Here is a 14,318-nt window from a genome sequence, read left to right on the forward strand (position 1 = left end):
TTGTTGTGGACATGTCAAATTGGAGAAACCTTTTCTTTCTCTAATGCTGTGTATACTGTTACATACTCTTGAAAAAAACAAAGTACAAATACATAAAACTTTAAACTTGATCTCCATGACATCCATGAGCTACCGCAGGATATACCCTAATCCATCTTCCTTACTACTGCAACTGGATGCAGCAAGCCAGTTAGCCTTTGGATGTGGCATGCAAGTTATAAATGTTCTAACAAGGTTATCATTATTGTTCGAAAAATTAAATACATCTCGGCTTTCAGCCACTACAAGAAGTTAGTAAGCAGTTTTAAACAGGTTGCACAGACATGGGTTAAGGTTTCTCCTCCACACCAGTGACATCCTTCACAAAGTGAGTGAGCGAGCGAGAAATGCCGGGAGAGATGCTAAACACATGAAGGAGGTTGGGAAAGACTACAGTGGCATGAGGTTCTAGCCGAAAAGCTAACAAAGTGACAGACAAAGCAAGTACAGATAGATTAGTTGGCAGAGAGAGATTGGTTAAATATTGGTTAGTTGGCACAGAGAGATTGGTTAGAAATTGGTCAGTTGGCACACACCTGACGGGGGAGGAGTCACTGGAGGTAGAGGAGGCCGGCTGGGGGCTGGAAGGGGCCGAAAACATGGGCCAGGTGGGGGACCGTGGTGAGGTGGGGCTAGGTGAGGCTGGGCTGGGAGACACACCAACACAACCAGAGTGTTAGGGGGCACTGGCACAAAACAGCGGCTAGCACGATAGCTCTGATTCTTGTGTTTCTGGCAGGCTTTAAACTCTCTTTTATTGTGTGTGTATATCCAAGAGGCTGTTTTAAGAGCACAATAAGACACAAGCTCGACTGACGTGTGAAGAGACGTGAAGGAAGAACCCTCATGCATAGAAAGATTCCCCCTTTTTCACATGCTGGCAGAGACCACGGTGCTCTGTTCTAATCAGAAGACTAGTTCACACACATCTGTATGGCTGCAGCCTGTCTTAGCATTGCTGGTGACTACTATGTACGTGACCAGTCAAACTGGTCAGGCTTTAGAAAAATGGATGATTGGAATCTGAGTTTCTTGCCAACTCAGTAAATAAGACCTGACCTTATGGGTGCATCAGTGCAGGGTCCATATGAGTCTGGACGTTTCATTGACCTAAGAATGTGGATGCCATTTCTTAATTATGCATAAATAAACTGCCGTGTAGGTGTTCACACATGTTCTTACCTTGTTGGTCCGCTGGGCCGACTCTTGGGGTTCACACTGGAAATGAACACAGAGAGGGCACAAGTTTAGCCAATGACCTGTGGAGATCATCTCATGTCATGTTCAGCTAATTCTGGTTGGTTTTAAGATAACGAAGGTGAAAAATCCTTTGAGGCAGAGTCAAAATGATTATTTTGAAAGTGGGAGGTGTATAGCATCATCCAAACCTCTGCCTAAATCAGTCCATCTAATCAAACTGTATAACAAAACCAGAGAGAGTCTGTGGAAAAAAAAGGTTACAAAAACCCCCAAACATGACCCAGCAGGAGTTAAAAGCTTTCATGTCCAAGACTGGTCCAAGCGGGACCCTATCTCTTCCAGTCCGGGAACGTCTAACCAAGATAAATCATTCATTAAAAACTAGTTTACAGATCTTGCGGATGTGTAGTGTTTTTTTCTGTGTTTTTTTTTTTTTTTAGGTCTGCTGAAATCTGAAATGGAAGAGTACTGCCAACACGTAGATCATTATATCTGATGCAACAACCGTGAAACGCGTCGGCGACGGCACCTCCAGAGGATTCTTACCAACGCGAGAGATCAACGGGGGACCGAGGGATCAGGACGTCAGTCGGGGGGGGTGGGGGGGGGTTGCTTTTTGGCATTAACCTATTCGCAAATATGCAGCCACAGTTAAAGCGAACGAGTAAAAGAGCAGAAGGGTAAGTGTCTCTGACGAACTTAATCAACACCTCAACTTCATATCCAATTTCAGTTTAGATTCAGCCTCAGGGAACCAGAGACTCACGGGGTTGAGGTCGAAGGTTGGCCAAATGTCCAACTAATCTAGTTGCGACACACTAAGAAACTGTATCCCAAGAAAATCACACATGCAACAACTGAAGCTGTTTTCAACAAGTCTTAATATGTATGGCGACATTTTAATAATAACAATACATAACTAAAATAATAACAATAACTATATTTCACTTCTGTATTTTAAAAATCACATCCAAGAACAAAATGTTGTTCCCTTTAACATGCATTTTTATTATCTACAAAATTTTCTTACTATCAGTAAACGTGCATTAACACTAGATGCTCTGATAGCATTAAATATTTACAGAGATACAAACAGTCACCAGGAACTGGCAAAACATCTCACCAAACAGCAACACACTGCACAAGGTATGATATTCATCCATAACAAAAATCAGCTGTTATTTTCCCAAGTAGACCTTTGAAGATGTTTTAATCTATTATATTTTTTTGCTCTTTCAATCTCTCTCTCTCCCTCTATCTCTCAATGTGGTATTATGATTTCTTCTCTCATTCACCATGTAACAGCAGACAAAAAACAGAGAGAGAGAGACAGAGAAAGCACTATGGCTCAGACTTGACAAACACATATTATTATCTATTATGAAAAGACTCAATATAACTATTACATACCATGGCAAACAAACAGCATCCTTGGAAAGATGATGTTATGAAAGAGGTAATGAAATACCCTGAAATGAATAGCACAACCTATAATTTAATGCATTGCTCTCTGTCTATGAAAAATTACCTCGGCTGTTACACCGGGGACCAGAACCAAGTTCTTACAACCCTCAGACAGCTATATAAATGTGCTAAAGTGGACGCTACGCTGATTACTTCAGAAAGGACGGCTAATTTCAGCAGCTGCCCCCACATCTACTCTGGAAGAAAAAAAAAACAAAAAAAAAAACTGCGATCCATTACTGGCTTCAAAGGTATTTCTGTCCAGTAACCTTAACATTTGAGCAGTTGATTATGCGCTCAGTAAGAGATGGCGGGGTTGCCATGGCGATGACCCGACCACGTACGAAATAGCTAAAACTAACAACGTATATCTAATGGCATAACCGTGCCCATCTTCCTGCTGAAAGCTCGGCATGTATGCACCGCACTTCCATCAACATCGCGTCTTCCATATGCTACCCGGCAGAATTACCAACGACCGCGCACGGGCAATTGAAGTGAAAGTCGTGCGTGACGGTTTTGTGTTTGCGGACGTTTGTCCTCAGAGACGCGTTTAGACAATTGCAGACTTCCGCTCTTTTGCCGTTGGAGCCGTCTCAGGACTGCTTTGGATAAAACAACTCAACTGATCCTCTGTTTTTCATTTTTGGTCTCTTAAACTCCGCGCCAGTGCCCGGAGAGCAAGGAATGGCAAAAAAAAAAAAGAAAAAGAAAGAAAAAAAAAAGCTTTGTCAGCCAGTGCAGATTAAACTCATTAAACCTGGAGCTCTAGCTGACGAACATTCAACACACCAGTTACTTATGCTGAGCTTTAAAAAACAAGCTTATTTTAACAGTTAATTACAAAAGTTGATAGTCTGTGCAACCCCCCAAAGCAAATGTTAATGTGACTGAGGGAACACATACTCCACAGAGAGAGAGAACGAGAGAGAGAGAGAGAGAGGAGGGGGGGGGCAGCGAGAGAGAGAGAGAGAGAGAGAGAGAGACAGAGAGAGGGGAAAATCCAGATATATCCATATATGTAAGGATTACTGTGAGATTAAAAGCCTTATTAGAGGATTTGAGATGATTATTTCATAGTTTTTGTTGGTAGTTTTTGTTTGCATTTAGTTTGCATGCAGCAGATTACAGCCATCTGTCTAAAATACACATGTGTCAGCAGAGGCTAAAAACCAAGCTCAAGAAAATGCGATCGAAACAAGGTTTGTAAAAAACTCTTTACAGTTCAGCAAGAAGTGAACTGAAGTTTTGAGGTCATGTGTTCAGTATGTTCCCCTTTCAACAGCCCAGATTGATGAATGTCACAGAGATAAAGAAGGCACTCCAGGAACCGTCTCAAACAGGTTTTTGCAGATTATGGAGTTTGAGAAACATGTCGCGGTTCTTCTGTCCAAACAACACTGAATTTAACCTCCGCCGACAAAGACAGGTGACAAGGATAGTCGAGCAATTAATAACAAACAAAGAAATAAACAACCTATGGTGAATATAACATAATGTGTGTGAAACACAACTAGGAGACCTTCCGAATGCTAAATTTGAAAGGCAGATTGGAAAATATATATCGCTATGTTTCTATTTTTGGTAATCCAGGCCCTCAATCTCAGAACCTGGTGCATGCACACAAGCTATCTGATCTGCAGGACTGGCAGTAATAAAACTGTGATAGAGACAGACAGAGAGAGAGAGAGAGAGAGAAATGAGTGAGAGAGAGAGAGCATGTCTGAACTTGCCCTTGGGCTGATAAACGGGTCCGTGTTATGACGAGGAGAAAGGGGACAGATCCCAGAGACACTTTCCCAAGAAAATGCTTGACGCGTGAGTCAGTGAGGACCTCTGCAGTGCTCTTGGTATGGTTCTCATATGCAGAGTAATACTGCATGCTTTTCTCATAAAACCGAAATGGAACCGTTTTGGGAACCCCGATGATAAAGCGGAAGGGAATTTTACTCATCCTTAAAGGAGCCGATAGAACACTCCTACCAAAGCAGTTTACCTTTACCTACCTGGAACTGAGAGATACTGAACACGCTATGTTTTCTGACTCTCTCATTTTCTTTGCTGTTTTGTGCCCTGTGACTATAAAGTGAGAGAGAAAAGCAGGGCATTTGTGCAGCAGTAAAACACAGAGCTGGATCCACTGCACAACTCAGCTCTAGACTGTGGGATGCAACGCTGAGGCAGTTGTGCACATAGGTATTAGCTATCTAATGTCTACACAAACACACACATACACACACACATACATACACACACACACACTCATACACACACACACACACACAGACACACACGCACACGCACGCACACACACACACACACACGCACACGCACACATACATACACACACACACACTCATGCACACATACATACACACACACACACTCATACACACACACACACACACACACACAGACACACACTGATCAATGGACAATTATGTTAAGACAGGAGAGTGATCTCCTGGAAGCCACCTGTTGTTTGGTTTTGTTCTCTCTTGTGCTCACTACCTGAATGACTCTGTAACTATCTTAAGAATCTGTTTCAGTGAGGTTAAACAGTGTGTGTCTAAATAAATGTATATTCTGTCACATTCTTCAGGACAACAGGAGCAGGGCCTTACAAAAAAACAGAAATGGCTGAACTGTACACGTGACTCTCCCACAGTTCAGTCTAAAATAAAACCTCCATTTGCACCAAAGTTTTAAAAAATGACCCCTCCTCTCACCCCCCCCCATCCTGTTTACCCCCTCCCTCTCTCCCGACTCTCTAATGGAGTGAAATTAAGGATGTTCCAAACAGCCCTCACACATTAGCTAAAACACTCATTCCCAACCAAGTGTTTCCACCCCCGTCTCTCGCTTTCTCTCTGTCTCTCTCTCTGTCTGTCTCTCTTTCTCTCTCTGTCTCTCTCTCTCTGAGTCTCTCTCTCTCTGTCTCTCTCTCTCTGTCTCTCTCTCTTTCTCTCTCTCTCTCTTTCTCTCTCTATCTCTCTCTCTCTCTCACTGTGGGAGGAAGTGATTGTGCTGTAAATAGAGTCCTATTGCCAGGCTGCGGACTCAAAGCACTCTCATTTAGGAAGGAGCATGAAAAAAGGGACTCGGGCAAAGATAATGGAGAGAGAGCAGTAATGCAGGTGAAGATGAGAGAAAGATGGAGAGAAGAGAAAGAAGCTGAGAGGTGTGTGTGTGTGTGTGTTGGGGGGGGGGGGGGGGGGGTTGGGTACACAAGAATGGGGAAGAACTTGCTGGTAGAATTTTCAATGACAGACGAGCGTGAGTCTCGACTGAGGGAGAGAGAGAAAGAACAACAGGGGAAAGGAAAATATGTTTGTGTGGTGAGTGAGTGAGTGAGTGATTGTTAGTGAGTGAGTGAGTGAGTGAGTGTGCGAGTGAGCGAGTGAGTGAGTGAGTGAGTGATTGTTAGTGAGTGATTGTTAGTGAGTGAGTGAGTGAGTGTGCGAGTGAGTGAGTGAGTGAGTGTGCGAGTGAGTGAGTGAGTGAGTGAGTGAGTGAGTGATTGTTAGTGGGTGATTGTTAGTGATTGAGTGAGTGAGTGAGTGAGTGATTGTTAGTGAGTGAGTGAGTGATTGTTAGTGAGTGAGTGAGTGATTGTTAGTGAGTGAGTGAGTGAGTGAGCGAGTGTGCGAGTGAGCGAGTGAGTGAGTGAGTGAGTGCGCATGACAGACTGAGACTGAGTGAGAATGAGGTTAGATTTTTTAGGTCAAGCGGTGCGAAAGAGAGCGAGTGAGAAAAGAGAGGGAGAAAGAGTGCCTGTACTCACAGAGAACTGGGCCGACTCTGTTTGAATGACAAATGTGCGTCAGCGTCTCCGTCAGCGCTGGGGGGGGGTGCTGTTGAGACGAGTCCAGCCGTGAGAGCTGTTACAGTTCGCTGACGAATGCCCCGTCTGCGACTCCGTGCTAGAATTTAAGACTACGCTGTTCCTCTTCTCTGCTGTAACAACAGCAACAACACAGCAGCGTAAATTCAGCGTGTTACTCTATAGCAACATCACAAAAGCATCACAGCACAGGGAGTCTTCCTTCAACCTCAACTCCCCCACCTCCAACTCAACCTCTGTGAACGTTCAACGCGTAGCAAGAGTCTAATCAATGCTAACAAACGTTTCTATCCTGTACAAGGTCAGAATGAAGAGATTCTTCATTAACCGGGCAAGAGTTACAGAGTTACAATGGTTCAATCTGGTCAGAGCTAAGAGCCATCAGAGGTTTCACAGAAGTCTATGACACCAAATCTAGCATTTCTCTACGGTTATTATTCTAACATTCACTTTGAAACCGAAACAATTCCCCCGAGACAACACAGTCTTGCCTATTTTACAAGAACCCCACAGCTCTTCAATAATTCCTGAACTTTACATAACAATCCATTGATGTCTACGCAGAAAAAGAACAGCTACGGTGTACGAGTATTCAGTGCGCGGCGGCTAACGCTAACGCTAACTGTAACTGTGGAGGGGGTTGAGGCAGTTCTGAATGAAGACGCTGTGCTCTCCGATGTACCGCGTGGCTCTACGGTAGGAGGTGCCAGGTCTGTCAGAAAGCACAGCGTCGACGTCCTCACCTTTGTCCTTCTCTGAATGAGTGGGCGTTTGGAAGAGCATGAGGGGTCTCTCGCTGCAGGAGGGGGCTTTGGTCTCCGTGCTCCTCCTCCTGCTGGCGAGGTTGAGTGGAGCGTTGGCCTGCCCCCCCGTCGACACAGGGGGGTCTCTGAAGATCTACGAGAGAGACAGGGACAAAGACAGACAGGCAGTCAGAAAGACATAGACGGATTGAGACAGCAGAGAGAGAGAGAGAGAGAGAGAGAGACAAAGACAGACAGGCGGACAGCAACAGACAGAAAGAGAGAGACAGAGAGAGGGTTAGAGTGGGAGAAAAAGAGAGAGAGAGAGAGAGAGAGAGAGAGAGAGAGAGATAGGATAAAGTATGTTCCAGCCAGAAACACCTGATTAGGCAAACATTGAGTGTAACAGGCATTGTTGACAGTGTCTGATTCGCTCTCCTAGGTTGTCTGAGTTGATTCATTGCTCTGGCTGGACTGCACCGTGCTGTTGATTCTGATGAAAGGGCAAGAGCCTACAGGCTGTGCACAGCATCCAGAAAATACACTTTCACTATGAGGCCAGCACTTTTTCAAAGAGTCTTTTCTTTTTGCAAACTGTATTTTCATTTTACCTTTCAGATGTTGAAACATTTTCATCAACATTAGATCTTCTTGTTCTCTCAATTAAACCGACAATTTTTTTTATGTTTGTTTGTCCGGGAGAACAGCAAAACTCATAGTTGGAAATTTGAATTCATGGTTTCATAATTCTTTTTCTTTTTGTTTTTTGGTTTTTCCATTCCTCCCACTTAGCCCTATGGTAAAAAAAAAAAAATAAATATATATATATATATATATATATATATATATATATATATATATGTATAAAGATGTCAGTCCATGGCCTAGATTCAAATCATGCACAAAAAAGCCTGCCTACGTTTGCTGTGCTCCATTTTCGTCCAGGGACATTTAAAAGCAAATCCACCTACTGTTAGTCATACAAAGTCTGCCTGCGAAGAAGGGAAAAAAAACCCCCAAAAAACAAAAAAACCCAGCATGCAAACTGAAACCTTTGCCTCTGCTGTTTGTCTGGGACCTGGCTTTACTGCAGCGCAAGGGCCGAATCAAATGTTTGTTAAAAAGCTTCTGAGAAAATGTAACTATGTTAACATTCATGACATAACCTACAACTTTGCAGCAGAAGTAGGTATACAGAGACATAGAAATGTGCTGCATGAGGTTTTTTTTCACAAAATCCTGGCAAGGGAAAGGAAGCTGGTCTTGTTAGAGAGATAACACTGCTACTTTCACACATCTGCAGTTTCTTTGAAAACTGGAAAATGTCAAAGAAAAGAAAGAGAAAAAAAAAGAAAAAGAAGCGAAAACCTAGCTTGGGTGTCCTCTCATCGCTCCGTTCGAATTTGATGTCCTTTTCATTGAATGTCAAATGCTTGAATGCTTTTGCTAAGCCAAACACTTGAGTTATGTAACAGCGAGCAAAAAGAGCATCTCGGGACGCCTGGTCTCAACGCTGGGCTCAGCTGTTACATCTCCATTCCTTCTAGAACTCTCTAAAGTGCCTTTCACTGCCTACAGTCATATCTGACTGTACTTCTACCCTTTTACCCAGACTCCCATTGGCAGGACTGAAAAAATAAATAAATAAGAGCACAGATTATGTTATAGATTCCCTCTGACATACCAGACCCCACCAACGCACGGGTCTGTCACATGACACAAAGAGGTCGCGCAGGGGGACTCACCGCCCTCCGGGGCTTCTGAGTCGCCTGTTGCCATGGTAACGCCTCTCGGCACCCCGAAGAACAAACACGCCCAGCTCAGGATGGACGCAAGAGAAGGACTTTTCTAATTCCTCTAGAATATGGCCTAAAAAAGGGCCCCTGCTCCCCCCCCCCCCCCCCCCACCCCACCAGTCTCAGCCCTTTTCATAAGTGCAGGAATGCTGGTTTGTCTGAACAAGTGAATAGTCTGACATGGAATATAGAGTAGCCTCAGAAACACAGTGCATCTGATAGAACGGCTTCAAAGGCCATATCAAACCATTTTCTCAGTGGAAAAAGGAAAAAAAAAAAATTAAAAAAAAAATAAAAACCCAAATATAGCTTTGTTTACAAGATTTAATTTACTCTACTCTACGAAATGTCTTTCATTGCATTCCAGCTTTGGTTCTTCTCCAGCGTTTCAATGGCAGAATTCTCTTACCCTCATTTTTCCACTTGTGTCTCACTCAGATGAGACCAGAGATGGTTTCACTCACCCTCTCATGGTTCTCGATAAGGATCTCCACGACGATGTTCTGGAACTTTATGTCCATGATAGCTGCCACGGTCTCCTCCTGCGGCCGCAGCAGCGTGGGGCCGAAGACCACGCCCAGGTTGGCCACCGTCATCAGGTTTTTCTGATGGTGACTTGCCACACTGCAGAGAGAGAAGGAGAGAGAGAGAGAGAGAGTTTCTACCTTTACTGACCGACTTGCCAACACCACGCCAACTGTCATCAGTGTAATGTTATTGCACTTTACCATGTTATTGTACTTTACAGTATGTTATTGTTCTTTACAGTATGTTATTGTACATTACAGTATGTTATTGTACTTTATAGTGTTATTGTACTTTACAGTGTTATGTTCCTTACAGTATGTTATTATAATTTACAGTATGTTATTATAATTTACAGTATGTTATTGTACATTACAGTATGTTATTGTACTGTACAGTATGTTATTGTACTACTTACTGCAGCCTGGAGGGTTTTTAAGAATCTCTGGTAAAAAGTACAGTAACAGATCCATTGTGTAAAAGGGATGAAAATTTCATGAGGATGGATAAAATGAATAGTAGACGTAAGAGGCGAACGTCAGATGAATTTTTTAAGAGCTAACCAGCTGACGGCAGCGTCTGTAAAGCGTCCACGCAGAGTATAGAACAACGCGCCTTAAGACACTCAAGTCGTGTGAGAGGAACTTCATCTTTACTGACACATGGACTCATTCAGTCAAATGGGCGACCCATTTCAAATGAAATAAGACTGCTTTTCTGAAAAAGGATTATGAAATTATTTCAGTAGGCTAGCCTTTACCAGTATGCCCCTGGACTGAAGACCAGCGACACTGATCTCTGATTGGCTAATGTGGGTGCCTGAAGTTTAAGGGTGCTGAAGTTGTAATCTAAACAAATAACAACCGCTGTTAACTGTTTCAGCGCTTTCTGTGGATCGGCATATGGACGAGTGTAAGGGACGAGGAAGACACAAGAATCCATCGACCAGGTTCCACAGCGTAACGGTCCCAACAAGGACAGATACACACCACACCGTTTCATATTTTTAAAAAAAGTTCAATGTCAGACTAACCACTGCCGTAAACGATGAATCTAAGCTAAGTGGTTTTGTAAGTGCATTTGGCATACAGGAAATAAACGCATACATAAATAAACAACAACAATAACCCCCCCCAAAAAATGAAGTGTTTTATGGAGGAAGCTTCTAAGGTGGCCCTCTGACCAGTGTTGAGGAACGTGTTTCCAACGGCCCAAACAAGGCGACCGTCTCCTTTAAATACAGAGTCCGTGTCTGAGACAAACACACACACCGACCAGAGATTTTCTGAATTGTTTGTGATAAACAGTATTCTACATTCTTCCATTTCTGTGTACAGATTAAGCACTTCTATGTAAACAGCAGAGCTAAAGCACTCTAAAATACATTAGTCCAGAAAAAAAAAAAAAAAAAAAAAAAAGACAATGAGATGCTATTACATCACTGTGTTTGTGTCCATTGTTTAAAAACCTGTGTCAAGCGTGCTCTGCGCACCCGGGGTCATTTTCCCCCCGTCATGGTTCTTATGACTCGAGACGGGATGGCAAATTCCTCAAAATTCTTTGCCCTTAAATAGCAGGTTTTTTTTTTTTTTTTTTGCAAACAACTCAAACGCGAGAGGATATGAACTATGCAAATAAGCATGTTGGTAAATGAAATTTAATACTTGTCAACGAAGCATTACAAATCTCCCTTTTCTGTAATAATCCTCTCTGTGGGGAAAGAATGGGTTCAAGTTTCCTTGATGGCTTTTTTCTACTCAGGGGCAAACCAGGTCCTGACATTCTTTTTTTCTTTAAGGGGAGTGGCACAGAAACTTTTAGCAATAGCATCAGACCCCGTTACACAAAAAAGAAAAAGAAAAAGAGAGAGGGGGAGAGAGAGAGAGAGAGAGAGAGAGAGAGAGAGAAAAGGAAAGGAAAGGAAAAAGGAGAATAAATAGTTGACTTTGTTTCAGCAGTGTGACTGGGAGAGAGATGGATAAACTCTGGTCACTGCTGTTGCCAGCAGTGTTGAGTTCATTACAAACACAATCCTCTTAAGTCTTAGCGACTGGCAGGATTTGTAACCCTAGTAAAAGGGGGCGTGGACCCTAACCTACTTTGCCAAGTGTTTCATAAGCAGGTCCAGCATCTGCCGATTCTTTTCCGGGAGCCGGTGAACAGTGGCGTGGATCTCCGCTATCCGCGCCTCAGGACTGTCCAACTCTGAGAGAGAGAGAGAGGGAGAGAGAGAGAGAAAGAGAGAGAGAAAGAGAGAGGAGGGGAGAGAGAGAGAGTGAGAGAGAGAGAGAGAGAGAGAGAGAGAGAAAGAGAAAGAGAGATTAGGTCAGGATATTTGATTTTCATAAGACATCAACAGTAGACCAGATATCTGTACACTGAGTAGTTCCAGACTATGGGCAAGTCTTACATGGTGACTTAAAACTACCATTACCTTTAGAATAATCCATGAAAACAACAGTTCTTATGTATTCATTAATATCATTTTTAACTTTCACCGTTTTCCATGATTGAAATATATCAGAATATGTAAGGCTTTCTGAACAACAGGTCACTATTTTTCCTTTTTTAAGCCAACAGGAGCATTTGCCAGACGTTAATCCCCATGGTGAGAACACTAGTAACAGGTGAAAGTTCCTCCCTGTTGGCTGTTTGACTGTGTTATTTCTCTCTGGAGCAGAGTAAGTGGGACACTCAAGGTCAACTCTGAAATGAGTGTGTGTGAGCGTGTGTGTGTGTGTACTCGATCACTGTTGTCAGGGCTGGAGAGCGACAGTGTTAGTGATATACTGGACACATTCATCACTGCAGAGTTGTCAATTCCATAGCACAAGGAACACAATCATTCACATCCTACTGCATCTGTATGCCAAGAGTGTAACACACACACACATACACATACACACACACTCCCACGCACGCATGCACACACATGTACACACAGACACACACACACACACACACACACTCCCTCGCACACAAACACACGTGCAAACACACACACAAACACACACATACATTCATACACACACAAACACACACACACACACACACACTTACACTGTCCTAGTATTCAACAGTCCTATCTGTTGTGTTTGGTGGTGCTGAGAGGATTGTCTCACTTCATGTATGTGAGGATATACACTACATTACTTTATATCCATTTCCCTCTCTCTCTCTCTGGCTCTGTGTGTGCGCGTGTGTGTGTGTGCGTGCGTGGATGCGTGTGCGTGTGTGTGTGTGTGTGCCCACGCGCGTGTGTGTATGTGTGTGCGTGTGTGTGTGTGTGCGCGTGTGTGCCTCGGTGTGTGTGCGTGAGTCCACATACCACCCAACTCTGCATCCATCTCCTGTTTTCTCTCTCTCTGCCTCATTTTCTCTGTTTGTGTGTGTGTATGTGTGTGTGTGTGAGGTACTACTCTGCATCCATTTCTTTCCAGATCTCTCTCTCTCTCTCTCTCTGTCTGTGTGTGGTTGCCTGAGTGAGTGCACACCCCTGTGAACATGTTTGCAGGCATGTGCTAAAACATCAAGGCTTTCCAGAAAAACGACAACAACAACAACAACGACAACAACAAAATTATTAAAATGCCACACCACCCAGCCTTCTCTACTTTACATCAAAAAAAAACAACCCACACAAAACATCACCACCTAGTGGCAAGAGAAGTCTACCTCCACTTTCCCTGAGCTCCTGACCTCTCTCTCTCTCTCTCTCTCTCTCTCTCTCTCTCTCTCTCCCTCTCTCTCTCTCTCCCCAAAGCCCTCTGACATATTAGAGTAATCTATCTTCTTGAGATGGGACACTAATAGCCAGTAATCCCTCCCACAGGTAAACAGTGAATATGAGGATGGAAAAATGGATGAAAGAGGTTTATTACAGAGACAGAAAGAGCAACAACAACGCTGAGTGAGAGAAAAAGAGGCGACGGTTTAAAAGTACGGAAGTGAGATTAAAAAAAACGGGCGGGAGGGAGGGGGGAGGGGGCACTGAAGTGTTTAATCACTGGCATTTAGAGAGAAAATAAAGGGAGTCTGAGATGTTTGAAGTGCAAACAGGTCTGTGTGTGGTGAGGGAATGACATGCATGAACTGCGGTAAAAATAGAGCCATCGGATGGTTGACACAGGCCGCATGGGCGGAGTCAAAGTAATCCTGTACTGAAATTAAACCTCAGAAGACAGGCCGGCTACAAGGGAGGTCTAAAACACGCACGCACACACACACTCATACACACAAACAGACACACACTCACACACATTAACACAAATACAATACTTTTTTCACACCTTTTTTGTCTTTTCTGCACACACACACACACACCTAACACCCAATCCCTCTTTTCTTCTCTGCTACATCAAAATACACACGCCCTATCTCTCTCTCTCTCTCTCTCTCTCTCTCTCTGTCTCTCTCTGTCTCTCTCTCTCTCTCCCCTCCTCTCTAACCATGGGCAGGTTCCAGGTGGCTCCATGCCTTTCTTCACAGAAGCAGGAAGGGCAGAATGGAATGAGAGAAGAGAAGAAGAGAAGAGAGGGAAAGAGAAGGGAAGGGGGCGGAGAGAGAGGAGAGATCTAATTGGAAAAAAAAAAAAAAAAGGCAAGTTCATCTGAGGACAACAACCTAACGTCACACCCACGGGTGCGTGCAAAAAACAGACCCCAGTATGCGTACTGAGCCAATGAAACAGAAGGAGAGAACAGGGGA

At 43.6% G+C, this 14,318-nt stretch overlaps 1 protein-coding gene across 1 annotated transcript in view; it reads right to left on the reverse strand.

The window, feature by feature from the left end:
- Positions 1–14,318, reverse strand: part of LOC115829366 (rho GTPase-activating protein 26-like) — a 66,191-nt gene that overhangs the window by 1,808 nt on the left and 50,065 nt on the right. The window contains 6 exon segments of the mRNA XM_030793458.1: positions 576–686; positions 6,488–6,564; positions 6,566–6,657; positions 7,291–7,434; positions 9,532–9,710; positions 11,711–11,816. Of these exon segments, the coding sequence (XP_030649318.1) occupies positions 576–686; positions 6,488–6,564; positions 6,566–6,657; positions 7,291–7,434; positions 9,532–9,710; positions 11,711–11,816 (709 nt within the window).

This window comes from Chanos chanos, chromosome 16 (genome assembly GCF_902362185.1).
Source record: "Chanos chanos chromosome 16, fChaCha1.1, whole genome shotgun sequence".
Taxonomy (NCBI): Eukaryota; Metazoa; Chordata; class Actinopteri; order Gonorynchiformes; family Chanidae; genus Chanos; species Chanos chanos.